The following is a 26,545-nucleotide window of genomic DNA, read 5'->3' as shown; positions in this document are numbered from 1 at the left end:
TTGTCGGTGTCCTGTTGTTTCAGTCACACGCTCTCGTTAAGTTGCCGCGATGGTAGATCGACGAGGACGATCCTCCCCTCCCGCGGCTGCTGAAGTCCAACACTGGGAGGGTCACCCTCCGTGCCTGGCCTGACTCGCAGGACCCTCCCCTCCCCCTGGTTACCGCAGGGCCGTGGTCAGGGCGGGGTGGAGCCTCAAGGTGCGATGACCCTTGAGTGAAGGGCCCGTTAACGATTGGGAGGAACCGGTGAAGTGGGAGGCGGAAGGCTGGCCGGGTTGTACCTCCTGAAATCAGGCCCGCGGCGGGATGACTGGCGTCGTTGGGTGGAGCTAGGACTCGGGACCGGGCGCAGGAACCCGAGGTGCTGCCACAGTCTGCAGGTGTTCGCGCGCTGCTGCTGCGGGTTTGAGGGCCCCGTGGAGGCCTGAGTGGGGCGAGTTTACCAGCAGGGATATGTCTCGGTGAGACCGGTGTGCTTATTTAATGGTGACCGGGATACCTTCCGCAGGACTGGTAGCACGCACGCCGGTGCTGTTGGAACTAAAGGCCGTGTCTTCGCACCAATGTGTTATCGTGGAGTTGGCTGGATTCAGGGTCCCGTCTAAAATTAGATACCGATACAGAGAGGCCTTAACCACGTAAAGTTGAATGTACTTTTTCTCACGGTCATAAAAATTTAGAAAGCCGGGGTGTTTTGTTGTTTTACATATTCTGTGTTTGGTCTTGACCAAATAGCCTGCCTACTTTTTCATACCCAGAAAACTTGGTAGGGATGGCTTTCCTTGATGAAGCGATGTGTATCGAGTGGGGGGGTGGGGGTGGAATGGTATGGTCTGGTCTGAGGGGCCTGACTAATGGGAGTTAATTTACAATTAAGCCAGCATTTAAAAGTCATTACTTCCCCTGTGCAAGTGGCTGCTTACAGAGTTACACAGTTTGGGGTTATTTTAATGCCCATTTCTTTGCAGAGTTAGTTGTCTGGCACGTTAGAGTACTCTGTGCCTAAAGGTAGTTATAAATATTTGATGGCAGTAACGTAGCGTGGCCTGTTTCATCAGACATGTTTTGTGCTGAACTATCCCTCTTCCTTGTCCTTGTGGTTTGGAGTTATTACCAAAGAGAAGCTAAATAGTTTGTGATTAACTATGCACGGCCCAAGTTCAAATTCTGGGTATAGTGGAATCTTCGGAACTGAAGTGAGGTAATTGGTAATAGGTGGAGAAATCAGAGTAGTAGATTAATTGCTAAGTTGAATTTCTCGGTGTGTGTGTATTGACCGTGGTAGGCAGTATGCTCAGTGCTTTCACGGACTCCCATCTCCTCTGATCCTAGGCAAGAAGAGTTTGAACAACACTGTGCTTTCATTAGAACAGCCCTTTAGGTGGGAATGGGCTGTGAGGTGACAGTTTTGCTTGAGTCCAAGCTGAGTTTCCTGAAGTCCTTATAAAAATAATTGTACACAGGGTGTTCTCAGGGCTCTAGTTACTCGTTAGGACCTCTTGGCTAAAAAAAAAAAAAAAAAAAAAATTAGAGCCAGCATGTTTCTGGAAACCAAATCTTTGGATTGTATGGGTTTCTTTTGCTTAGGTGATATCCTGCTCTAATTGCCCACAGAATCACAGCAATCTGTGTGATAGGCATCTTTTTAATGGAGCAATGGTAAGGGAATCTAGTGGTTCTGCTAGAGTAGTTTTAGACCTGGAAAGGTCCTTAGAGATAGGCTTTTTTTCTTTCCCCCTTTTTAAGTGATAGAATTCACGGGGGCGCAGTTTAGTGGCTTCCACTGCATTCACCAGGGTGTGGGGCCATCACTGCTAGCTAATTCCAGAACATTTTCATCATCTCAAAAAGAAACCCCATGCCCATAAGCAGTCATTCCCCATTTTCCCTCTCTCCCCCGGTCCCTGGCGGCCACTAATCTACTGTGTTTCTCTGGATTTGCCCATTCTGGACGTTTCATTGAGATGGAATTCCTACAGTCTGGTCTTGTGTGTCCAGCTTAGTCTGTGTTCAAGGTTCATCCGCATTGTAGAGTGTATGTAATTCCTTTTTAAGGCTGAATAAAATTCTATTGTTTAGATGCTAGAGCAGGACCTGTATTTTCACACATGGGAAGATGAAGGCCCTGTGAGGCTGAGTGTGTTGTGGTGTTTTATCACACTTCCATTGTGTCTTAAACGTGCTTAATACACTGCTTTAAGGCCCTCGTTTACTTTTGGGTTTTTTCCTGGCATATGATTAATGAACATTTCCATGTTGCCAAATGTAGGGCAGAGTCTCATTCATATATTTTCCCCTAGATTGTCATCATTATCGTATAGGAGTAACATCCTATTTTATAGAGGTTCCTATAAACTAAACCACTTAATCATTGGGCCGAGTAGGGAAGCTCATGCTAAAAACTGGGTATTTAAAACATTTAGCTGTTAGGTTTTTTGTTTTTAAGATTTATTTATTTATTTATTTATTTTAGAGAGGAGGGGAGGGAAAAAAAAACTCTCAAGCAGACTCTCCACAGGCTCCATTTGGGATCTCACAACCCTGAGATCTTGACTTGAGCCAAAATCAAGAGTTGGATGCTTAACCAACTGAGCCACCCAGGTGCCCTTAAAACATTGTTTTGAGAAAAACCTAAGAAGGCTTTAAAATCTTGAGGTTTGGGGATCCCTGGGTGGCGCAGCGGTTTGGCGCCTGCCTTTGGCCCAGGGCGCAATCCTGGAGACCCGGGATCGAATCCCACATCGGGCTCCTGGTGCATGGAGCCTGCTTCTCCCTCTGCCTATGTCTTTGCCTCCCTCTCTCTCTCTCTCTCTCTCTCTCTCTCTCTCTCTCTCTCTGTGACTATCATAAATAAATAAAAATTAAAAAAAAATAAAATCTTGAGGTTTCAGTTATTTAGAAATTGTGACCTTCACTCAAGGCTGTTGGTATTTTACTTCTCTTTTGTTAGACCAAATATAGAAGTGCTTTATGCTGGATTGAGCAAAACATCTAAGGCCAGAAAACCATTGATATTAAAATCAGTAAACTGAAAGAAAGTTTAAAGTATCTGTTTCTTAGTTTTATATATTCAGAAAGTTCTAAGTTTGCTAAAAGTCACTAGTCCTGTTTGCCTCTTTTGTGGGTTTTCCACTTCCTCCTTTTTTTTTTTTTTTTTTTTTACCCGTGGTTTATCCTTAACTAGAGATGCCGTACACATAAATTCCCATGGAGCCAAGCCACAGAAGTCCCCCCCCCCCTCAAAGTGATCTTGTCAAGCCTGTGATCTACATAGGGCAGTCTAAGTCCTAGATTCTGATTCCTGACAGGGTAGTTCTGAAAGCCTGGCTTGCTGAGACAGCTTCATTGCTGTCGGACTCTCCACTCCAGGGTATTCACCTCTATTTTTCCCTCCCACCATCAACAGCTGACTCCCCCTAGTGGGAAAGGAAAAATCCCTCTCAGGAAAAGGTTAGGGCTGCTGACCTACCTACAACCAGCATTTTAGGGTTTGAAAGAGAATAAACAAAATAATAACTTTAAAAACATAAGCTAGACTCCTGGGTGAATATTTACCAGAAACTTCCTACTTTTGTTGTTGTTGTTGAAGTGTGCTTAGTAAGGTGGGTTTAAGGCTGAGAAATTTAGGACCTGTAACAGGTTATTAGCAAAAACAATTATTAGAAGGAATGTTTCTTAAGGTCTGCATTCCTTTGTTAACTCCCGATCTGCTCTTCCCAGGGGACCATTCTGTAAACTCTGCTCTTCTTCCCATAGGAGTATGTGAAAGTGAAAACTTGTTTTAACTTTTATTTTTTTTTAATTTTTTTATTTATTTATGATAGTCACAGAGAGAGAGAGAGAGGCAGAGACACAGGCAGAGGGAGAAGCAGGCTCCATGCACTGGGAGCCCGACGTGGGATTCGATCCTGGGTCTCCAGGATCGCGCCCTGGGCCAAAGGCAGGCGCCAAACCACTGCGCCACCCAGGGGTCCCTAACTTTTAAATGTGAATTTTTACCAGTGGGTTGCATTCTCTAGTATTGTTGGGTAAACATTCAAACCTTGCATTTTTTAATTTGGCATCTGAAATGCTACTTGAGGTTTGTGATAATATTAATCTCATTACTCTTAGCAGTATATTAGGAAGGTGTGTGAAGGTTTCAGACGTTAGTTAAATATAGTGTATGAGTTTGTACCTTCCTATGTGTGGTGGACTTAATTACAGTATACACAAGAGAACTGTCGCCTGTTCCTAAGTGCCTTGTGTTAGTGGGTCCCATTCTGTTTAGCTTTATGAGTAATTATCAATAACAACAAGCTCAGTGGTTTCTGGGAATCGTATTAGTAACAGCATCAAATTTCCACTTTAGAGGGCATTGACCAAACTGTCTTGCCTTAGAACATCTTAACTTTTGACCTTGGTTTCTTTGTAAAATGACTTAGAGTAGGAGGATCACTGAAAGCATTTCCAGTTCCTTTAGAACAAAGAAATTCTACTCCTTTCTGAACTCCTACATGACTGTAGGAAGCAGTATATACTCAACTTTCTTAAAGAAGAATGCTCAAATTTTAATGTGGCCTGGTGAATGAGGTATTAGGAACTCTTGAGTAAAATTCTTAACCATTCCATCACTTGAGTGTTACACAGTGGTCTCAGATACGATTTCACATGAGGACAATGTAAGTGGTTGTGAAGGACTCTTTTTTTTTTCTTGTGTAAGTGATCTCTCTTAAATGTAAGGAATGTGGAGTAGGGAAGGAGGCTGCTGTTGCTGTGCTGGAAACAATTGTTTTGGAGCCCGGACCCTGTCTCTTCCAGGAGAGTCCCAAACTACAGTAGAATTTCTAGTATCTCACAGGTGATCACACTCCCGAAAACACTCTGAAGTATCTTTCTCTTTTCGCAGTTCTCAACTCAATCCTCTCTGCTTCTTTTCCTTTTATGTTTTCTGGGAACTTTGAGGGAAAGAAGCTGCTGCTACTTCTCCAAGTTGACAGTTGGCTTTTAATTGCTTACTTTGTTGGTAACTCACTTACAGTTTGTGCTAATACATATGGTTCCTATATTAAATAGATTTTCATAGATTCTTTTTTTTTCTTTTTTTTTTTTTGAAATTTTATTTATTTATGATAGGCACACAGTGAGAGAGAGAGGCAGAGACACAGGCAGAGGGAGAAGCAGGCTCCATGCACTGGGAGCCCGATGTGGGATTCGATCCCGGGTCTCCAGGATCTTTTAAAGATTTATTTTAGTGAGTGCTTGAGCTAGAGTAAGTGCACAAGTGGGGGGGGGGGCAGGCAGAGAGAGAGAGAATCTCAAGCCGAGTCCTGAGCGCAGAGCCTGATACAGGTCTGCCTCATGACCCCAAGATCATGACCTGAACTGAACCCAGGAGTCGGACAGTTAAAATGAACTGAGCCACCCAGGTGCCCTGGTTTTTATATAGATTCTTAACAAAGACTAAATGCTGGGCAGCCCGGGTGGCTCAGCGGTTTAATGCCGCCTTCAACCCAGGGTGTGATCCTGGAGACCTGGGATCAAGTCCCACGTCAGAGCTCCCTGCATGGAGCCTGCTTCTCCCTCTGCCTGCCTCTCTCTCTCGCTCTCTCGCTCTCTCTCTCTCTCTCTCTCTCATGAATAAATAAATCATAAAAAAAAGGACTACATACAGACTTCCGGATTTCACGTCTGTAGATCTAGGTGCGCACAATCTACACCTTCCTGAATTTTCTAAGACTTATCAGATGGCTTCACTCCTCTGCTTTAAAACACCTCTGACACAACGATGTGAATATACTTAATGCCACCAAACTATAGGCTTTAAAATGGTAAATACTGTTTTGTGTTTTCTTGTATACACATACATACACACACGTCCTGCAGATGTCTCAATCACATTTAGTAAAATCCAAACTCCTTATGAGGCCACACATGATTTGGCCCCTGCTTTTTCCCTTCCTCACTCCCTCCCTCTATGTTCCAGCCTTAACCAGCTGACTTGCCATTCCTTGAACTTGTTTTTTGCTCTTACCTCTGCCTCCAGCACGGTGACCCCAGAGGTTCATATTTTGTGCTGTCTTGTTGTTCCCATCTCAGCTCTCAGTTCTCATCTCGGCCCTTACCCTCTTGTCCTCCGCTCTCACTCTGTCTCCTAACCCTATTTTATGCTCTTTGTAGCACTGTCTGAAATTATCTTGCTTTTTTTTTCCTTTTAACCTCCTTCTCTCTGTTTCCTCCAGAGACTAAGTTTGGGGCCTGTAACCCTGCAGCCTTAGATGGCACTTGGCATATAGAAGATTCTCAGTAACTGAGCGAATGAGCACATGAAAATCACACAGTAAGGTAGAATCGTGGCCTAGAGACCAGAATACGGTCCTCCTCTCTGACTGCATAGGTGGAAAAGAAGGATAAAGGGTGAGGAGAGAGGGTATGCAGGAGTGTTCCCTTTTTAGGAAAGGCATGGACTACACAGTTGATCCTAGTTTCAAATCCTAGATCTGCAACTTAACAGCACTTCAGATATATGACTTGGCATTTCTGAGGCTTCTTTCTTAAAACCAAAAACATGGGGTTAGTATCTTTGAGGTTTTGTCTGCATTGAGGAATAGGACAGTTGCTGGCATGAAGCAGGTACTCAGTAAATGATAGGACCTCGTCTTAAGGTCTCTTGGTGGGGAAACGTGGAAATAGCCTGTGACTGATTTCTGCCTGTTGCTTAACAGTTGGCTTTCCCCCATTTCCCCAGTGAAGGTTTGGGTGATGGTAGTGGTGAATCGATGATGTCGTTTTTGCTGTAAGTCACCTAAAAGGTCAGACTGAAGCCAGCAGCCTAAGATGAAAGGTATGGAGGAACAAAACCTAGCCAACCCATATAGGTAAATAAATATGTAAATTGGGGAAAATAGAAAATCAAGATCACAGAAAAAAAAGGGGGGGGGAGCATTAGGGTCAGACCTCATGAGCTTCCTGGCAGGTCACATAAAAAAGGAAAGTGTACTACTGATAACTGATTCTAACTAAGATGAGAAAAGCTTGTAGGGAAATCAAGCTTTTCTGAGGACTGAATTCCAAAGTAAACTGCTCATATATGAAGAGGACCACTGAGTACTGAGGCACAGATTCCAACCAGTATATTCACGTGGTGTCTTAGAACAGTCAAAGACTTCAAATGTAATCTAACTGAAGGCAACTCAGAATTTTCATGTTCTTCACAGGCTTATTATTCTCTTTTAAGAAAAGTTCAGCATTCTTTCACAACTGTTCAGCGTGGCACCTACTGTTCCCCTTAAGCCCATGAGGGTAGGGAAAGTGGAACAAGGGTGTTCTGGCTCTCTCTTCCCTGTGTTCCCAAACACAGTGGCTCCCATTTAAAGTGTTCTCTGCTTTAAGCCTTATCGGTAGTCTTCTCTTTTTTAAGAAATGAGGAAACCAGGTGAAGTTTAGTGACAGGAGTGAAAGGCTTCTTGAAGGAAGTAGGTCTGTGCTTTGGAGAGCAGAGTGAATTGGGGGTGGTGGTGAGAGGTGGGCAGAGGGAAAGGTGTAGTTGTAGTTACCTTACACCTTTTCTCCCACATTGAGTAATATGGCCAGAGGGCCGTATTGGTAGAAGTCGGGAGGGCTCCTCTTCCCTGGATCCGTAGAGTGCTTCCGGCCTTTCTGTTTAGTTCTTTAATCCTATCTTTTTTAAAATATATATATATATTTGAGTCTTTTTCAAAGACTTATTTATTGGCTTATTTATTTAAAGTACGGTCTGGGGCACCTGGAAGGCTCAGTGGTTGAGCGACTGCCTTTGGCTCAGGGTATGATCCTGGGATCGAGTCCCACATTGGGCTCCCCGTGAGGAGTCTGCTTCTCCCTCTGCCTATGTCTCTCTCATGAATAAATAAATAAAATCTTTTAATAAAGTACGGTCTACCTCCCTAATGTGGGGCTCAAAGTCACGGCCCCAAGATCAAGAGTCGCGTGTTCTGCCGGCTGAGTGCCTCACTGCTCTTTTTGACGAGATTATTTTAAGTCTCTTGCTTTGCCTCTCAAACTAGGATGGGAGTGATGACAGCTTTGGTAATATAGAACCAGACTGAATAGTTGAGAGATGGGGATAGGACAGGGGCTTATTTCTATAGGAACCCATCTCCCCTCCCTATTATCTGTGGGAGTGCATTCCAAGACCCCCAGTAGAGGCCTGAAGCCACTCCCACTTCAAACTTAACTACTGAGGGGCACCTGGGTGGCTTTGTTGGTTAAGTGTCTGCCTTCCCAGAGTCCTGGGATTGAGCCCTATGTCCCGGCTCCCTGCTCAGTAGGGAGTCTGCTCCTACTCTCTGCCCCCCCCCAAATATATAAAATCTCTTTTTTAAAAATTTAACTACTGATATAATAGCATAGTTATAACCATATGCTGTAATAAAAGTTATGTGAATGTGGTTTCTCTCTTAAAATATCTTGTGCTACACTCATTCTCGTGATGATGAGATGGTGAAATGCTTATGAGAGGAGACAATAAGGAGAAGGTCCTCGAGGGATCTTGGGAGGTAGCTGGAGAGGATCCTCTGCCCCCAAACCATTTGAATACAAAGTGTGTGCTCCATTTATAGGTGCTATTGGCTAGGTTTTTTTTTTTTTTTTTCATCTTCCACCTGAAGCCGTTTTACTTTGATTTGCTTGTTGTAGGTCATCTGCCTTTAGCCAGTATTAGTGAATACCGGAATCACCTGATCAGATTTGACTCGAAGGTCTTGTTACATTTTCTCCTTCCACACCACTCCTACCCCCTTTGAATCAGTGACCTATATTCTCAGCTTTTTCCAATTTGGAATTCTGAAATTTGGTTTTAATTTGCTTTGTCCAGTTGTGTTCTTGTAATCACAATCATAAATTTAAGTTAAACTGGTTATAGAAACTCATTGCAGTGAAATTTCTCATGTAGATTAACCCTGTCTCCCTGAAACAACAGTGGAGAGAGAATTAGCTAAGTCCTGCCTTCAAGGAAACTTCCAGAGAGACGCATATATATATATATATATATATATATATACACACACACACACACACACACACATATACATGTGTATAACAATTTTTAAAGGAGATTTAGATATTTTGCTTCATAAACATGCTTGCCTAGATGTGTATTCGTTATTACCCTATTGCCAGCCAGTAGGCCTACATACTTGACATTCAGAGCAGATCGCTTAACACCTTCTTCCCCACTCTACAGAGCAAATCTGTTCTCATAGTCATTAGGAAATGAAAGGAATCAAATAATGGCCAGTGCAGAGAGGGGCAATTATATATCAGTAAAACATGTTTCAATAAAACTGTACAAAAAAGAAAAACATTTCACTAATATTTTTTGAACTAAGAGGGAAGCTTTTGTACATATGGCCTATAAATGTAATAAAAATAATAGTTTCTCTTTTAGAGCATCATAAATTTATATTTGCAAAAACTTCCAAAGGTTTCTTTTGCAAAACTTAAATGACCAAAAAAATAGCAGATATTAACATTCTTTGATCTGTTGTTTTAGTGTGTGTCCAGTTCTCAGTGAAAATGAGGTGGGATGCCCAGGTGGCTCAGTTGGCTGAGTGTCCCAACTCTTCAGTGCAGGTCTTGATCCTCAGGGTCGAGAGCTCAAGCCCTGCGTTGGGTTCCATGCTAGATGTAGAGCCTACTTAAAAAAGGAAAGAAAAAAGAATGAGGCAAATACTGTCTTTGATTTCTCTGACCATAAAACCAAGCATCTTTTGTCATTTCTTTAGCAGGTTTTTGAAAATATTTTTTTTCTATATAGTTTATTTCCTAGCATTTTGTTGTTGAAGAGTTAATGACCCTTTGGTTGATTTCTGTGTGCTGGTCTTTGAGGAGTTTACCAAATTAATTTCTGTGTAATGCACTGTTTATTAAGGAATAAGTAACAAACGTGATAATGTGAAGTTTAAATAGGTATCATGAAAGCATACAGCAGTTATTTAGAATGACCCAACAAAATATTTTTTTTAGGGCAAGAATATTTTATCACTGACATTGTTCAGAAGTGCAGGTATAGAGTGGTCATCAAAAGCAGATTGTCCTTAATCAGATTGTGATTTTATTATGTACAGACTTTGTAGTTATTGGCCGTACTCGGGACAGACTGGCTTGACTGTGTGTCACTTTCACTTGGTAAGTCACTGAGTACAATTCTCCTGAGACCAAGCTAGTTTTCTTCCTGCATCTGGACATATCCCTTCAGTCTCCTTTGCAAAGTCATCTTCATTCGTTTAGCACTGGAGTTACCCAGGTGTTCATTCTGTTCATTCTGAACCCTCTCCTCTCTTTTTTCCAATAGATAATGTTACATATTTCTCTTCAGCCCTGATTTCATTTATGTCCACATTTGCATATCCAAGTATCTCCTTGAGGTCTGTCCACTAGGTGTCTCCCAGACACCTCAAATTAAAGCAGAGCTCCAGGTCCTCTGCTGCATTGTCAAACGTCCTCCAGTTTGGCTAATGACATCCTCCCAGAAATGCAAACCAGAAACCTAGAAGGCATACTTAACATCCTTTTCCACCCACGTTACCCCCCCACCCATCTGATTCATTACCCAGATTTGTGGAGTCCTCCAAAATAAAACAATCTAACCTGTTTTAAAGACCTGCTGACAAATGTCTCTTTTGGAAGTAAATCCCGTTACTGGGTAATCTCACAGAAGTTGTTTCTTTTTTCACAAAGAAAAATCTCCACTCTAGTTTAACCCTATTTTCTTTCTTTCTTTCTTTCTTTCTTTCTTTCTTTCTTTCTTTCTTTCTTTCTTTCTTTCTTTCCTTTTTCTTTTTTCTTTTCTTTTCTTTCTTTTTTTTTTAAATTTTTATTTATTTTATGATAGTCACATAGAGAGAAAGAGGCAGAGACATAGGCAGAGGGAGAAGCAGGCTCCATGCACCGGGAGCCCGACGTGGGACTCGATCCGGGGTCTCCAGAATCGCGCCCTGGGCCAAAGGCAGGCGCCAAACCGCTGCGCCACCCAGGGATCCCTTTTCTTTTCTTTTCTTTTCTTTTCTTTTCTTTTCTTTTCTTTTCTTTTCTTTTCTTTTCTTTTCTTTTCTTTTCTTTTCTTTCTTTCTTTCTTTCTTTCTTTCTTTCTTTCTTTCTTTCTTTTCCTTCCTTCCTTCCTTCCTTCCTTCCTTCCTTCCTTCCTTCCTTCCTTCCTTCCTTCCTTCCTTCCTTCCTTCCTTCCTTCCTTCCTTCCTAAGATTTTATTTCTTCATGAGAGAGAGGCAGAGACACAGGCAGAGGGAGAAGCAGGCTCCATTCAGGGAGTCTGATGGGGGACTCCATCCCAGGACTCCGGGTGGGAACATTCCCGGAGCCAAAGGCAGACAGACGCTCAACTCCTGAGCCACCCAGGGATCCCTAATCATATTTTTGAGGTAAAATCCCATCATGTAGATGAAAGGTCAGTAAGCTTTTTCTATAAAGAGCTAGATAGTAGTAGTGTTTTAGGTTTTAAGGCTATCCAAAAGCAACTAATCAACTCCAGTGTCACTGTAGCGGGAAAGTAACATATAAACAAGCATGGCTGTGTTTCAGTAAAACTTTATTTAAAAAAATAGGTGGTGGGACACCTGGGTGGGGCAGTAGTTGAATGTCTGCCTTTGGCTCAGGGCCTGATCCCAGGATCCAGAATTGACTTCCCCTTCAGGCTCCCTGCGGGGAGCCTGCTTCTCCCTCTGCCTGTGTCTCTCATAACTAACTAAATAAAATCTTATATAAATAAATATTAAAAGATAAAAATAGATGGCATATGTGCACAGCATCGTCCATAGCAGCATTATATTCACAGTAGCCAAAAGATGGGAACAACTCCTGTGTCTGTCAGTAGATGAGTGGACAAACAAAATGTGATATGTCTGTCCATAAAGGAACATTATTCAGCTGTGAAAAAGAATGAAATTTTGTACATGCTACAACATGGGTGGGCCTTGGAAACATTATGCTTAGTGAAATCAGCCAGACACAGATTTATTCTCTCAATAAAAAAATAACAGAAAAGGAACTGTGAAAAATGAAAAATGTTGGGGCTGAGTCCAGCTCATGGGCTGTACTTGCAGACCCTGAAACTTGTCAGTCTCTACTTAGACTCCATACATGTAGTTCTGAGATGATAGGGACTATTCTCTGGGTGCTTGGTTTTGTCGAATGTTGGAACAAAGAACTGAGTCTCAAGCCTCAGGAAGCATTTCCTCATTTGACTTGTTTGTGTCCTCCCCCCAAATTTATAAGTTAAAGTCCCCATCCCCAAAATGATGGTATTTGGAAGTGGGGCCTTTGGAAAGTAATTAGGTTATGAGGGTGGAGTCCTTCTAGTGGGATTAGTGCTCTTTACATATAAAGAAGAGACACAGAAATGATGAGGCATGTCTCTGCCATGTGAGGGCACACCAAGAAGGTTCTGTTGACAAGCAAGTTCCTGAGGGCAGAGACTTTGTTTTGTTCTTGGTGTCTTGGAACAGTGCCAGGCATACACAGGAGACCCTCAGTTTCTATGTGTTGAACTGTGCAAGGAATGATTTAGCCAGTGGTTCCGTAAGCCTGAAGTTGAGCCATCTTTCTGCCGTAGCACACTTGAGATGCAGCTCTCCTCATCCGTAGTAGCTTCCTCAGAGCAGCAGCGATCCTCAGCCTTGCTAGCATTCTTGTGTTAGAAGTACAAAACGTCAAGTGAGGAAAATTAGCTTCCCTCCCTGTGTATTTCTGTAGCCCCTGAAAGTCCATGTGGTTGTTCCTCATTTGGGAGATTGGAGGGTGAAGGAATTCTCACAGCCCTAAGAAAATAATCAGATTACAGTGCAGAGTCCCAGCTTTCTAACTTATGATCATTAACCACATTTCTTGTCCTTCATTAGTGCATCTCACTATGATCTTCATCTTCGTCTGTAAAGAGGTTACCCAGGACATGTTGTTGAGATCCTTCTAGTTCCAAACTAGAGGCAATGGGCTTAACAGTAAAGAACCCGGGTCCGAGATCAGGGCTTCCTGCATTCACATCTACCCTTTACTGACTAGTTAGCCCTGAGCAAGTTACAGATCTCTCTGGGCCTCAGCTTTCTCCTGTGAAGAGTGAACTTGCTAATTTGCCCAGCTCTACGGCGATATGCGCAGTAATGAAAATAGTGCCCTCACAGTAAACATTCGGTGAAATGCTGCTATTCTCTTCCTGGCAGTGACCTATAATGTTTTCTAAAATGAAGAATGGTAGGGGAGTCCAGTCCAGCTGGCTCAGTCGCTGGGGCATGTGACTCTTGATCTCAGGGTTGTGAGTTTGAGCCCCCATTCAGTGTAAGATGAGTTAAAAATAAAATCTTTTGGGGATCCTTGGGTGGCTCAGCGGTTTGGTGCCTGCTTTCAGCCCAGGCCAGGATCGAGTCCCACATCTGGCTCCCTGCATGGAGCCTGCTTCTCCCTCTGCCTGTGTCTGTGCCCCCCCCCCATGAAAAAATAAACTAATAAAATAAAATCATTTTAAAAAATAATAAAATGAAGAGTGGTAGGAGAAGAGAGACATTTAAGAGTATCCTGTTCTGTGCTTTTATCATTGGGAGTGGTTGATTGAACATGATAATGACCACTTCAATCAGGTGAACCTACATTCTACCTTAAAAAAAAAAAAGATTTGGGACACCTGAGTGGCTCAGCCAGCGGTTTAGCGCCTGCCTTCGGCCCAGGGCATGATTCTGGAGTGCCGGGATCCAGTCCCCACATCAGGCTCCCTGCATGGAGCCTGCTTCTCCCTCTGCCTGTGTGTGTGTGTCTCATGAATAAATAAAATCTTAAAGATTTATTTATTTACTTGGGAGGGGCAGAGGGAGAGAAACACAAGCACACTCTGTACTGAGTACAGAGCCCAACACGGACTCGCATTTCACAACTCCAAGATCATGACCTGAACTAGTGGGAGGCTGACCTGACTGTACCACCCAGGTGCCCCCTACATTGTCTTTATTTTGTCCTCATACCCTGATGTCAGAGATCCTGGTGATAAACAGCTAGGCATAGTTTTTTTTTTTTTTTTAAGATTTATTTATTTATTCATTCAGAGAGAGCAAAGAGAGAGGCAGAGACACAGGCAGAGGGAGAAGCAGGCTCCATGCACCGGGAGCCCGATGTGGGATTCGATCCCGGGTCTCCAGGATCGCACCCTGGGCCAAAGGCAGGCGCCAAACCGCTGCACCACCCAGGGATCCCTAGGCATAGTTTTTTGATAGTGAGTGATGTCACTTAGAGGGTATGGTTTGTTTGGGTTTTGGTTTTGTGGGATTTTTGTTTTTAAGATTTTACTTTAGAGAGAGGGTACGCAGAGGGACGTGGGGAGGGCTGGTCAGAGGAAGAGAGAGTCTGACTCCATGCTCAGCACACAACCCTACACCAATGTAGGGCCCGATCTCACGACCCTTAGATCATGACCTGAGGCAAAATCAAGAGTTGGACACTTAAAACTTACTGAGCCACCTAGACACCGCTTTTCATTTTATTTTTGTAACACTGGTGGAAAGGTAAGACTTGAACAAGCTAGTTTTCAATTCAGAAAGCTATTGTTATTGTTCTTTGTGAAACATTTTGATGGAGAAATAGAACATTTCAGTGAGCATGGAAAACTTTGGAGCATCTTTATTTTTCTGCTTTCAGCACCAAAGGGGTTGAAGACCAACCAGTTGGGCCTCTGTACTTCACCCTAGTGTCAGAGACAAAACCAACAAAAAAAAAATCAAAACAGCATGATTTAGAGTTTGTCAGCATTGTTATCAAGAAATAATGTAGGAGTTTAAGGAAAAGGTAGGAATCTGAGGCTAGAGCAGTAGAATCAACAAGCTGTTGAAGAATCTCTCCTGCCAGATGTTTGTGAGTTAACCTGGGAAGAACACAGCCTGGTTGCAGTAGCTAGGGCATGTGCCTAGGAGAAACGGAAGGTCCCACTAGCTGTGTAAACTGGGACCAGGCAGCAAGGGACCCAGGATGCCAAGTTGAAGTATAATTTGTACCTCTGAAGGGTTCAAACCAGGTGAAAATATATCGGCTGCATTTTCTGTATCAGTTGATCCTTTATAGCATCATTACAGCAGAGAATGGAATTGGGAAGATAAATTAAGAAATTACAATAGTCGTTGAGGTTTGAGATAATAAGAACTAACTTGGTGGCAGTGGAACAAAGGGAGAAGACCTTTTAAAAATCAATAGGAGGGATCCCTGGGTGGCGCAGCGGTTTGGCGCCTGCCTTTGGCCCAGGGCGCGATCCTGGAGACCCGGGATCGAATCCCATATCGGGCTCCCGGTGCATGGAGCCTGCTTCTCCCTCTGCCTGTGTCTCTGCCTCTCTTTCTCTCTCTGTGACTATCATAAAATAAAAAAAAAAAAATTAAAAAATCGTTAAAAATCAATAAGATTTGGTGTTTGGGATGTAGGAGATTAATTATGGGGGTCAGTATTCCTTTTTTTTTTTTTTTTTAAAACCCTCAAGGGTTTGTAACAATAGTAAGACTGACAAGTAAAGATGTCCTACATTCTGTGAACACGTATTTATTGAAGGCCAACTCTGTAGACTGAATCAGGCTCTGGGGTTACCTGGGGATCAAATCTGACAAGGATCCCTATCCTCGTGGCTTTTACCATCTAGTGGGAGAGGCTGACTATAGTTACAAACTGCTGTAATTATAAAGTGTCTGGGTATGAGCCATGGGGTTAGGGTGAAGGGCTGACAGTATTCGTGAGGAACTGAAAAGCCATCATGGGAGCAAGGAGTGAGGGATAACAGCGAGAATGAGGGGCTGGAGGGGGAGGCAGGAGACCAGCTACAGGGTGAGGGCTGGGGCATCAGACTCAAGTCAGCATTGCCACGTTGCTGGTTAACAGGAAATGTGTAGGGTGGACAGAAAGTAGAACTCTGAGAAGTGGTGGGAGGAGAAGCAAGGAAGTTTGACAAGAAGCCAGTTTGAGAAGTGGGAGCAGAACCAGGCAAGTGAATGCAGAGTCAGGAATGGGGAACCTTCCTGATGGGCTAAGAAGAAGCACTTGCACAAAGGTCCGTTGGGCTTGACATTGCAGATTTTGGTGACCTTCAAGCAGAAACAGGATTTCAGGAGATTGAGGAGAAAGACTGAGTAATTAAGAAATAGGGCTAGTGGCTATAAATCACCCATTCCAGAAGCTGCTAATGAAAGCACATTACATTTCGTAGTTCTTTATCTCCCCACATACATGGTTTTACTCCACTAAAATAATTAATCTTATGGTGTGTTTCAGATGAAAAAAAAGATATTGACCATGAGACAGTGGTTGAAGAGCAGATCATTGGAGAGAACTCCCCTCCTGATTATTCAGAGTACATGACAGGGAAGAAGCTTCCTCCTGGAGGGATACCTGGCATTGACCTCTCAGACCCCAAACAACTGGCAGAATTTGCTAGGTAAGCCCTAAGAACTTTCCTTTCTTTCTAATTACATAAAGTACTGGAGAGTCAGCAGCTGCGTTCTTTGTGTCTAAGTTACAGTGGTGGTTGGTTCATAGTCTTGCTCCAGGGAAACCTATGGAAACAAAAGCAGTTCGTTTTGTTTTTAGTGGTAACTTTGCTGTTAATGTGCATGGCACCATTTTAGATCCTGTAGACAGTGAGACGAAGCAAATAACCTCTTAATTCCGTAATTGATACTGCTTGTGAATGAATAAAATCAAAAAGACTTTGTTTGGAAACAGGGCCTCTTTACACCAGCTCCTGGCCTCTCTATAGACGTTGTAAGTTGGAGGGTGTTGTGCTGGAGCACGCTGCAAGGGCTGGGTCGGTGCTGGACAGGCCCAGCTGAACCCTGGGAAGGAGTCATCGGTTCATATTTCAGTGTGTTATCAGTTAAGCTCCTGGGATTTTGTTAATTTAAGCGGGCATGATAGAAAGAGATAAAAAATTCATGATAGGGACCCCTGTGACCGGCCAAGGTGAGCAGCCAGGAAGATCTGGACCCCCTGGAGGCTTGTTTTTTTGCCCAAAGCAGGCTGGGCTCCTGCAGAAGCCTATGCCCCTTTTGTGGTATTTATTTCCCGGCACCATTGGACAGTTTTTATGAAGACGTGAGAACACACTCAAAGACCATTTTTAATAAGATGAAAAGAACTAATAAACTCTGGAGCAGGAAAAAAAAAAAAAAAAACTCTGGAGCAGGAAGACCGATGACTTCTTTTCCCACCCTGAGGTTGAATGGAGCCTGGACTGGCCAGGAAATTTAGGCAAGGGCAGGATGAGGAAGAGAGACAGCCTTGTGATCCCACACCATCTAGGGACAGAGTGGGTTCCTCATCTGTTTTTCTCTTGAGAGCAGAGTGGAGTGGATAAGAGCTGGAGACCCTGAAGTGTCTTGGTTTCTCCCAGCCCTGCTAAAACGAGGTGGGTGATGACCTGCCATTGGGAGCCTGGTTTCCCCCACATATCAGATGGGCGTTAGAGTCAGATTTGTTGTAGTAAAGGGGTTTGTGTCCTAATCTCCGGTCCCGTGAAGCTGCAGCCATAGGGAAGGTATACGTGACTTTACATTCTAATTGATCACAACTGAACAAAAAAAGTTAAGGCTTCTGTCCTTTTGTTAATGACATGAGTCCCAGCTTTTGTTGCCTTTCTTATTTTAAAGAGGTATGCTACTCAGTCCTCACAGCATACCTCTCCCCCAAAATACAAATAAAAATGGAATCTGTAGATACATAGTCAGCATTGAGGTTAGAGTTTGGGGGCAGATTTGAGTCCAGTTGCATGCCAGTGTTTAGCATTATCGTATGTGTTTAAAGTAGTAATCTCTTGTTATCATGCTTGGAATTAGCAAGGATAGGGGCTATTGTCCCCAGGGGTAGAGATACAGAATGCAGGAGTCAAGGAAAGCCTTATAGAGAGGGTGGCATCTGACTCGAGCCTTGAAAAACACTGAGACTTGGGGGGCAGGTGGGGTTTCCATGGTGGGGCTAATGCTAGTGTGGCATGAGCACAGTGGAAAGGTACATACTCAATCCCCATATGACATATGCCTAGAAAAGAATAAGTGGGTTTGGCTCGGAATTCAGTTGCTCACAGGGAGACAGTTGGAGTGTAGGAGATCATTGAATCCTATGAATACTGGACCCACATTTCTGGATGTTTGTAGTGTGCAGCGGACAGCTGCAGAGGTGTGTGAGCAGTAGAGAAGGGGCTCTGTGATCAAAGATGGACTTGACATGTCTGCTGTCCCCAGGCTGGGCCGGCGCAGGTACCGCCAGGAAGTGGGAGAGGTCACCAGGGCCTGAGCCAGGATTGCAGGGGCCAGACTGTAGTGAAAGAATAAATGTGACTGGGTGGCAGGAGTTGGTGGAAAGACTGAAAAAAGATTGTGTGTGTGTCTCTGGGAAGGAGGAATCAGAATGGATGTTCAACATTTTGTACCTCAGGTGGCAAGGGGTTGGGAGAGGGTGCTAGTTTGGGGTTTAGGGTGGGTATGTCTGGTTTTAGATGCTAATAAATCATCTGTGTTGGACTTGAGGTGGTTTTAGGAAGGAAGCCAGGGCTAGACTCATCTGATGGGCAGTGACAAAGGCTGAAAGTGGCACGGACGTCTGCGCTGTGAGAGGGCAATTGTGGAGAAGACAGTCTTGGGAAAACCCTGTGATCGGAGCACAAGGGAACCAGCAACAGGGTAGAGGGCTCATTCAGATGGACCCAGCAGCTCAGGAAGGCCCAGGGAGTGGTCAGGAGGTCCGAGAGAGAGGGAGGAGAGTAACGTTTCTTTGAATTCTACTTGCAGAGTGATGGATGATTTCAGTGGAGGGACAGAGGGCTGTGACAGGGTTTTACAGAGAGCATGAACCTAGGGGTACTGAGCAGCAGTGATGAGGTGTCGGTGACCCTTGGCTTTGTTCACCCTCACTGCTGAATTGGGGCAGTTGATCTGAAAGTTTGTCCCTGGTTTCCTGAAGAGAAAATCTGAGGTTTCAGCCCCGCATTCGGGAAGCACGTGTTGCTGTTGCAGAATAGAAGCTTCTGCTTGCTTCCCACGTGGCCTTGCATCTGCCTCAGGGCTGCCTTCAACCCTACTAGGTCTGAATGAGACTTTTCTTCACCAGCAATAGATAATTAGAAGACTGTGGAACCACTTTTTGAGATTTGGGAGGAAAAGTTACTATAAACAGAATTCTTGATTCAGCAAAGCTGTCAGTCAAATACAGGGCAAAAAGGCGGCCATTGTAGACACTAAGGATTTGTTCTGTGTTGCATGCACCCTTTCTGAGGGGGTTACCTGACGATATGCTCCAGGAAAACGAGGACACACATCAAGAGGAAGCCTTCCTAAAGAGTCTGGGGAACAGAAAATCAGGAGGGCAGCTGTGAGGCAGCTAGAAACAGCGTTCAGTTTAGAACAGAAAGTTGGTGAGTTGTAGGGCTTTCTTGAGGAAAAGTCGAGTTTGGTCAGCAGTGCATAGAATAAGTAAGAAGCCAGAAGGTCTTGGTGCTATGGGAGAGAGTTCTCTAAAAAGGAAAAGATAATCAGAAACCCCCTGAAGAGCGAGGCGGTGCTCAGAAAGCCGTGGCCTAAAAGTGGGTATAAAATTTTGATGATTTTTGAAGTGCAGAGAACTTGTTTGGCCTGACTCTATAAGTCTCTCCTTGATCCTAAAGCTACTGTGTTGGACTCGTAGAGCAAGAAATGTGATCCTAGCAACACAGTTAGATTCTACAGTAGCCAGTATATTTACATAATCATCTGAATACAGTGTGTGTTTCTTTTCTAATGAACCTGTTAAAGATTTCATTTTGTCTCGCTCATCCTAACAGTGTATATAAAATGAGGGGAGAGGGTTGGGCTCATCCCCGTTGTCCTTAGTATCATGGACTAGATCCTGTAAAACAAGTCTCTTAACTGGACAGTGGCGGTGGTGAGAGATATCGGAGCCTGGAATGCCCTATTTTGTCAGGTCCTCAGGTTTTGAGAATGTGTTTAACCAACCACTGAATAGGATTTTCCAGGGGCCCCAGGCCTTGGTGCCTGGGACTCTGAAAGCCAAAGCGGCACCAAGTTTCAAACTGTTGGGGTGCAGACACCGTCTTCTTCTCTTGTAAAGACCCATAGAACTTGTTCTGCTGGCTTCCACTCTTTATCCACCTTGACTCAGCTCTTGGCTCAAGGTAGCTTGTTAGCTGCTTTTTCCCTTTCCTCTGTGTGCTGGGTGATGGGGTTCCACACTGGACCTGGAACTGACCAGAGAATGGTTCAGGTTCCTGTCACATCAGGCCTAGAAAATCGGTTGGTAGTAAGTAAATCAGTTACATGGGGGTGGGGGTGGGGCAGGTATAAGAAATGAGGGCTTTCGTTTGAAAGCCCTAGAATGGGGGAGGTGACTTTGTTCTTTTTTTAAATACTTCAAAAAGTGGTCAGTGGGTGGGATCTGGCAAACTCTAGTTCCTGATTAAATTAGCAGCCGTTGTGCCCTTTTTCATTAACTACAGTTAGCCCTCTAGGAAATTTTGGTTTAGAAAGCTCAGAATTCGGAGTGGTTAGGTTGGTCTCCAGTTATTTTCATTGTTGGCCACCACCCAGCCCAAGACTTTCCCTGCAGGATTAGTGTAAAGATGAGATGTGGTAGCAGAGCCAGAAGTACCGTCAGGTGAAAACAGGTGAAGATGTACTATCTGCATAGGAGATACTCTATCTAGCGAACTTGGCCTCATTTGATGGAGGCACCACTCCTTGCACCAAGAAGGGAGGTGAGTTCGGTTGCAGATGGTAGTGGCCTTCCACCAGAGCCTCTGCCCCAGGAGCGCAGGCCCCAGGGTGGGGTTCCAGGCTGAAGGCAGCTGAGCTTATTTTACTGTGAACAGGCTTATCTTCATTCAATACTCTGCCTCAAAAATGTTTCCTCTTCGTATCTGGGACATTGAGCTTTAACTTAGAACTCAGGTTTCGCCCTGCTGGAAGCAGTGCCAGGAGATTCCTGCAATTTTTTGGTCCTGGCTCCCACCACATTGGCAGAGTAAGCTGGGGGTAGAACCAGTGTCCACGCTGCTCGGGGCATGCTCTCTATTCTCATTGAACAGGAAGCTTCTCTTGTTGGGTACCTGGCTCCTCCATGTAATGTATAATCTATCAAAGGTACCTTCCTACTGACTTGAGCTGTTTCTCAACAGTCCTGCAGCCCTTTAGTTGAAAACAGTGGCTCAGAGCATCAGAACCTTCTGGGTTGTTAAGTATGACTGGCCTTTTTTTTTTTTTTTTTTTTTCCCCCTCCAAGGAATGAACTCATTTTTAGGTAGGCCCATTTAACACACAGCCAGGGATGATGAGAATAACTGTCATTCCCCAAGAGCTTCAGGTACATTCTCTTTTAGTCTTCGCAGCTATAAAGCGCATAGTAGCCTTCTACCTTTTTACAGAGTGAGAAACTGAGGCTGAGAAATTAAGTGATTTGCTCAAGGTCATGCAGCTGGTAGAAGTCTGTGCCAGGCCCACCCCTGGGGCCCCCAGAGGGATCCAGCAGCGCCTCTGCCCACTGTTGGTGGCACCCTTTGTAAAATATCCTAGTCGAGGAAAAACTCAAATCTTGGACATCGTGAATGGTTTGGGCAGGTTGAAGAGATATACCAAGTAGCAGTGTATGATTTGAGTCTTCTTAAAAAAATTTTTTTTTAGGATTTCAAATGCTTTTCTTTATTTTGTAGGTTATATATCAGTTGGTGCCATGAAGATTTAATTTTAGTCTTTACTCACAAAAAAACTCCCCACTTTCAATCTAGTTTTTGGAAAATGACCTTTTCAGTGTTTGCACCTTCAAATAAAATAGAAAAGGCACCAACGTACACCGCCTCATTTGCCACTCTGGTGAAGAAGGAGGATTTGCCAAGGAGCTTAAGAGTGGCTGCAATTAAACCTTTCACTTCCTTCTTGCATCCAAGGGTGTTTGTCCAAATACATTTTAAGTTTTCATTCTAAAATCAATTATATTACTACATGCTGGCACACATTTTGCACATGACATTTTAAGAAAAAATACCGCTTAATGATAACAGTTAAGAAATCGAGAGTTTGGTAAATGGTACATGGGACTATGCCCTTTCATTTAGAGTATATTTGAAAGTTGCTGTGATAAAACATTTTTAAAAATCATGTTCCTGTGAATAAATTTGAGAAAATGGTAGGGTGGTGGGATGGGCACACCTGTCCTACTGATGCAGGTACCTCACTGACATTGATCCCCCACATTGGAAACCCAGATGGGTGGGGACAGGAGATGGTTGTCTGTGTGACTAACCTGTAAACCCAGTGGACATTTTTAAGAGTGAGTTTATTAACATAATTTGTACACAATAAAATTAACCCCCTTTCAGGGGCATACCACTCTTGCAAATTTGGACAGACACAATCACGTAGCCATGTCCACAGTTGAGACATACAGAGCATTTCGGTGTAATCATCAAACAGTAAACATTATCCATTGGGAAGACTGAAGCCTGGTTCTTAATAGACCCCCTTTTTTAAATTATTATTATTAATACTTGATTGATTGGAGTAGAACTCGTTCTTGTGGACTGCTGTTGTTTTCCAAACTCTGATCTAACCTGCAGGTGGTGCAGTGGTACCAATTTTTTGTCCTCTGAAGTTCTTTGAGCTCAGACTTCCAGCTCCAGGGATTAATGGTACCTAAGATAACAGGCTAGCTAGTTCAGAGCCCTGTACCCAGCAAACATTTAGAAAATATTTGCTAGCTGATGGGGTAATCCCTCAAGTACAAGAGCCAGCGAGTATCTACAGGGTTGGAATGGGGGTGGATACCAAGCTGGAAATGTTCTCAGAATTTAACGTAGGAAATTCACACAGTCTTGAACAGACTCCCGAGAAGTCGGTTCCAGCCGCCAGATAAGTTATTTCACCAGTGCTCCTCCAGGGATGGAGAGTTTAACTAGGTGACTTCGCCAGTTGAGGTTTTATAAAACAAACTTCAGGGCATGCCTTTCCCAGATCAAGGGTGAAGAAGGACCTTTGCCAGGGCCTTTGCTAACTTAAAGATGACCGCAGAAATCTTTTGTGATGAGAGAGTGCTGGTAAGTTAGCTCTTACTGGTAAGACATCGCTGACCTCGTTGCTTGTTTGTTAACTGTGCATCCTCACCTAGGACAGTGAGGTAGCAAACGGCGGGACAGAAGGAACGTCTGTCTCGGAGATGTAAATCTTTTTTTCTAGTCTCTCTAGGAACTCTTAATCTCTCACCCCTCTACCACACACAGATCTGTAGGGAGTATTTGGAGAGAAAGTTTTGACAAAAGACCAAAGGTTGGTTCAGTGGAAATAGCAGGTAGGTAAGCTACCAAATCAATAAGCTCTCTGGGCAGTGAGTCTGCACAGGGCCAGAGATCGGTCGTTTTTTATTTAAAACAACAACAACCTATTTTTTGAAAAAACTGTAATCTCCCTCCCACCACTGCCACCAAAAGTAGTAGTATGATAAAATTCAACAGTGGAAAAGAGTATGGGGTGTTCCACCTGTCCACCAGTCCTTAGAGGCTCCTCCCCCAAAACACCAATACCAAGTTCATGTACTATGTTTCTTTCCAGAGATAATGTATATGAAGGATTTTCTGTTTACAAGGACTATTCTGTACCCTTTTCAAAAAATTATCTCTCCTAAAGATAATGTCTGTCAGTATGAAATGAACCCTCCCTCCTTTTTTCTAAGCAGTTTTGTAGGGATCTGTGTTTAAGTCCCCCCGACTCCTACCCCCCACCCCCACCCCCATCTCCCTTTTCACAAGGTGTCTTTGTTACCACAGCAGCTGCTCTTGGATACCTTGCGTAGCTCCCACTAGGAGATTCTTCTGTGTTTTGGGCTGGTGGTCTTGCGTTATTTAAAGAGCTTGGAGGAAAGAGCTGATATTTGAGGCACACAGACCTCGTTGCTGGTCTGAGTTGCCCCAGCTCGCTCGCTGTGAGACCATCCATGGCAGCAGCTCAGCCTTTGTGAGGCTTTGTGAGCACCAGCACCCACATCTGTGAAACGGGAAGGACGCTTCCCAGTCCCGGGTTCTCAGTGAATGTGGTGGTCACAGCCCTTCCCTCCTGGATGCATTCTGTAATCCTAGTTGTTTGTATCTATAAGGAAAACATTTTAGGGGACTATATGATTTATGCCAGATGAGTCTACCCACTCCTACAAATCTCTCTCTCTCTCTCTTCTTTTTTTTTTTTTTTTTTTTTTTCTTTTTGGTAAGAATGAAGCCAAGAAAAATTAAAGAAGATGATGCTCCAAGAACAATAGCTTGCCCTCATAAAGTAAGTAATGCTAGGGGAAAAGTGTTCATTAACTTGCCAATGAAGATTTAGAGAGCTCATAAGCAATCTGCACTTTAATTTCCATCTATTAATTGAGGAACTATAATTTTTGGTTTCTAAATTCAAGAGCGGTATTTGTGATGTAAGTTTTGTTCAGTGAAGGCCACTTAAATACTATTAAATGGGGTTACTGTAGGTTGCCAGTGTTTTTGTTCTTACTATATATTGAATATATGATGTTAGGATTTTATTCTTTTTGGATTATTAATAAGTCTTAGGACATTGGGTTGTGTCTCACCCATGGACCTTTGTGAGACTGTAAACTCATGGAAATTTGGAAATTATTTTGGATGTTGCTAAAGTAAGCCTAATAAAGCTACATTTCCTTCACAATTTTCTTAATTTGCCCTGTGAACTGTGTGTTACCAGAGGGGTGCTTAATTGTTTTCAAATGTGATTAGCCTTCCAAATAAAAGGATCGCCTAAGAAGTGACTTTGAGGTGTGGGTTGGGTCTGTCTCACACTTGATTGGATGGATGAAAAACTAACAGAAAAAGAAGCATCACATAGGTGAAGAAAAAGAAAAGGGGAAGAAAGTTTTAATGGGATAAAGAATTTTTAAAAAATCAGTAATTGAAGAAGGATGAGTCTCAGTGGGCGATTTCCTTCTAGTGATCACTCACGGGTTCTTTCGGTGCTTTTTCACCACGTTTAATGTGGAGACTTTGAAATGTAAAACTAGTTCCTTGAGGGGGGCAGCACGCACAGTAAGAAGCATTTGAAAACAGTTAGGCCCTGAGTGCCTGTCATCCCTCTAGCTTCTCTGTGTACTTTTCCAAATTCCATTTTTTAAAAATTACATTTGCTGAATGGAAGCACAGCCCTGGGGGCCAGGGTGCCAAAGCTGTGGCTCCCCCCGCCTCATGCCTGTGAAGCTGTCCTCCTGTTGTGCTGTCCGCTCATCCCCCACCCACTCCATCCCTGGACAGCAACTGCAGAAGAAATTGTGAAGGCCATGCTTGTCCTGAGCACCACACACCCATCTGCCCCCCCCTCCCCGCTCCGATGTCCGTGTGCCTGCTGCTTTTCCCGGTGTCTCACAAAATCAATTTCTTCTGTAGTTGCCATTCCTTGGAGACCCTCTTGCTTCTTTCTCTGTCAAGAAGGGGAAAGAGGCAAAGAGAGAAGAGGGAACAGTAGGCGATGGAGAGTGACAGCCCATTCTTGCAGCACAGAATGTGGGGCCCACCAAAGGTAGTGGTGGACTGCTGTCATTTCAACCCCATTTGTTTACCAGGGCTTCCGTTACTTCATCTGGGGGTCAGAGTTGGGTGAGGCAGCTGTGGTGTGGCTGGACGCCAGGCTGCTGGGTTCTACCCCCAGCTCGGCTCCTATAAGCAATGTGACCTTGGGCAAGTCTACTTAAAGACATCTCTGAGCCTCAGTTTCCTGATCTGTAACACAGGGTTTGCATTAAATGAGAAGGCCTTTTCCAGCTTATCCGGTTTTTGTCTTAAGTAATTAAATATCTCTGCTATGATACTGAGTAAACAGTAAATGGGGAGGTTGGGAGGTTGGGTGGGGGAGTTCTTGGGTCAGTGAAGGCTGTTTTTAAGTGGTTGAACCCTTTGTAACAGTTTGCAGCGTGAACCACTAAGCTTCTCTCTCTGTTTGAAGGGCTGCACAAAGATGTTCAGGGATAACTCTGCCATGCGAAAGCACCTGCACACCCACGGCCCCCGAGTCCACGTCTGTGCAGAGTGTGGCAAAGCTTTTGTTGAGAGCTCAAAACTAAAACGACACCAACTGGTTCATACTGGAGAGAAACCCTTTCAGGTAGATCCGGTCCCTTCCTCCTCTGCACTACCCGGCAAGTGTAGGCGGGGCTCTGGGCGCTAGAGAGACACAGCCCAGAGACTGAGACTCGGGCTCTCGGTGCTCCCTGGGTTCTGTCTCTCTCGTGTGCAGTCTCTCCAGTAGTGGAGACGGGCGTACGGTGTATCGGGGTGTTGATGGGGGTGGATTGCTCAAGAAAGAGCAAGCCTGAAACTGCATTTCTAGTGCGTTCACTGTGGGACTGAAGCAATTTTTTTCTGTAGTTGCTGTAAGCATATTGAATTACCAATTGACAGCTTCTAAAATGTTATCATATGAGAATAAGTATCGGTGATGTTTTGTCTTGTTTTTAAGAAACCCAGAACAAGTGAACGAACTAGCAGTGCAGCTCTGAATGTAACATGGTTCTTTTTACCTGACA

General features: G+C 43.9%; 1 protein-coding gene across 1 annotated transcript in view; it reads left to right on the top strand.

Moving 5' to 3' along the window:
* The window catches only part of YY1 (YY1 transcription factor), a 33,790-nt gene that overhangs the window by 1,820 nt on the left and 5,425 nt on the right, over positions 1-26,545 (top strand). The window contains exons 2-4 of the mRNA XM_055303887.1: positions 16,265-16,427; positions 24,228-24,288; positions 25,966-26,124. Coding sequence (XP_055159862.1) covers positions 16,265-16,427; positions 24,228-24,288; positions 25,966-26,124 — 383 coding nt within the window. The remainder of the gene's footprint in view (positions 1-16,264; positions 16,428-24,227; positions 24,289-25,965; positions 26,125-26,545) is intronic.

Source organism: Nyctereutes procyonoides, unplaced genomic scaffold (assembly GCF_905146905.1).
Source record: "Nyctereutes procyonoides isolate TBG_1078 unplaced genomic scaffold, NYPRO_anot_genome, whole genome shotgun sequence".
NCBI lineage: Eukaryota > Metazoa > Chordata > Mammalia > Carnivora > Canidae > Nyctereutes > Nyctereutes procyonoides.
Note: the sequence above shows the minus strand (reverse complement) of the source record. Positions and strands in the feature narration are given on the sequence as shown.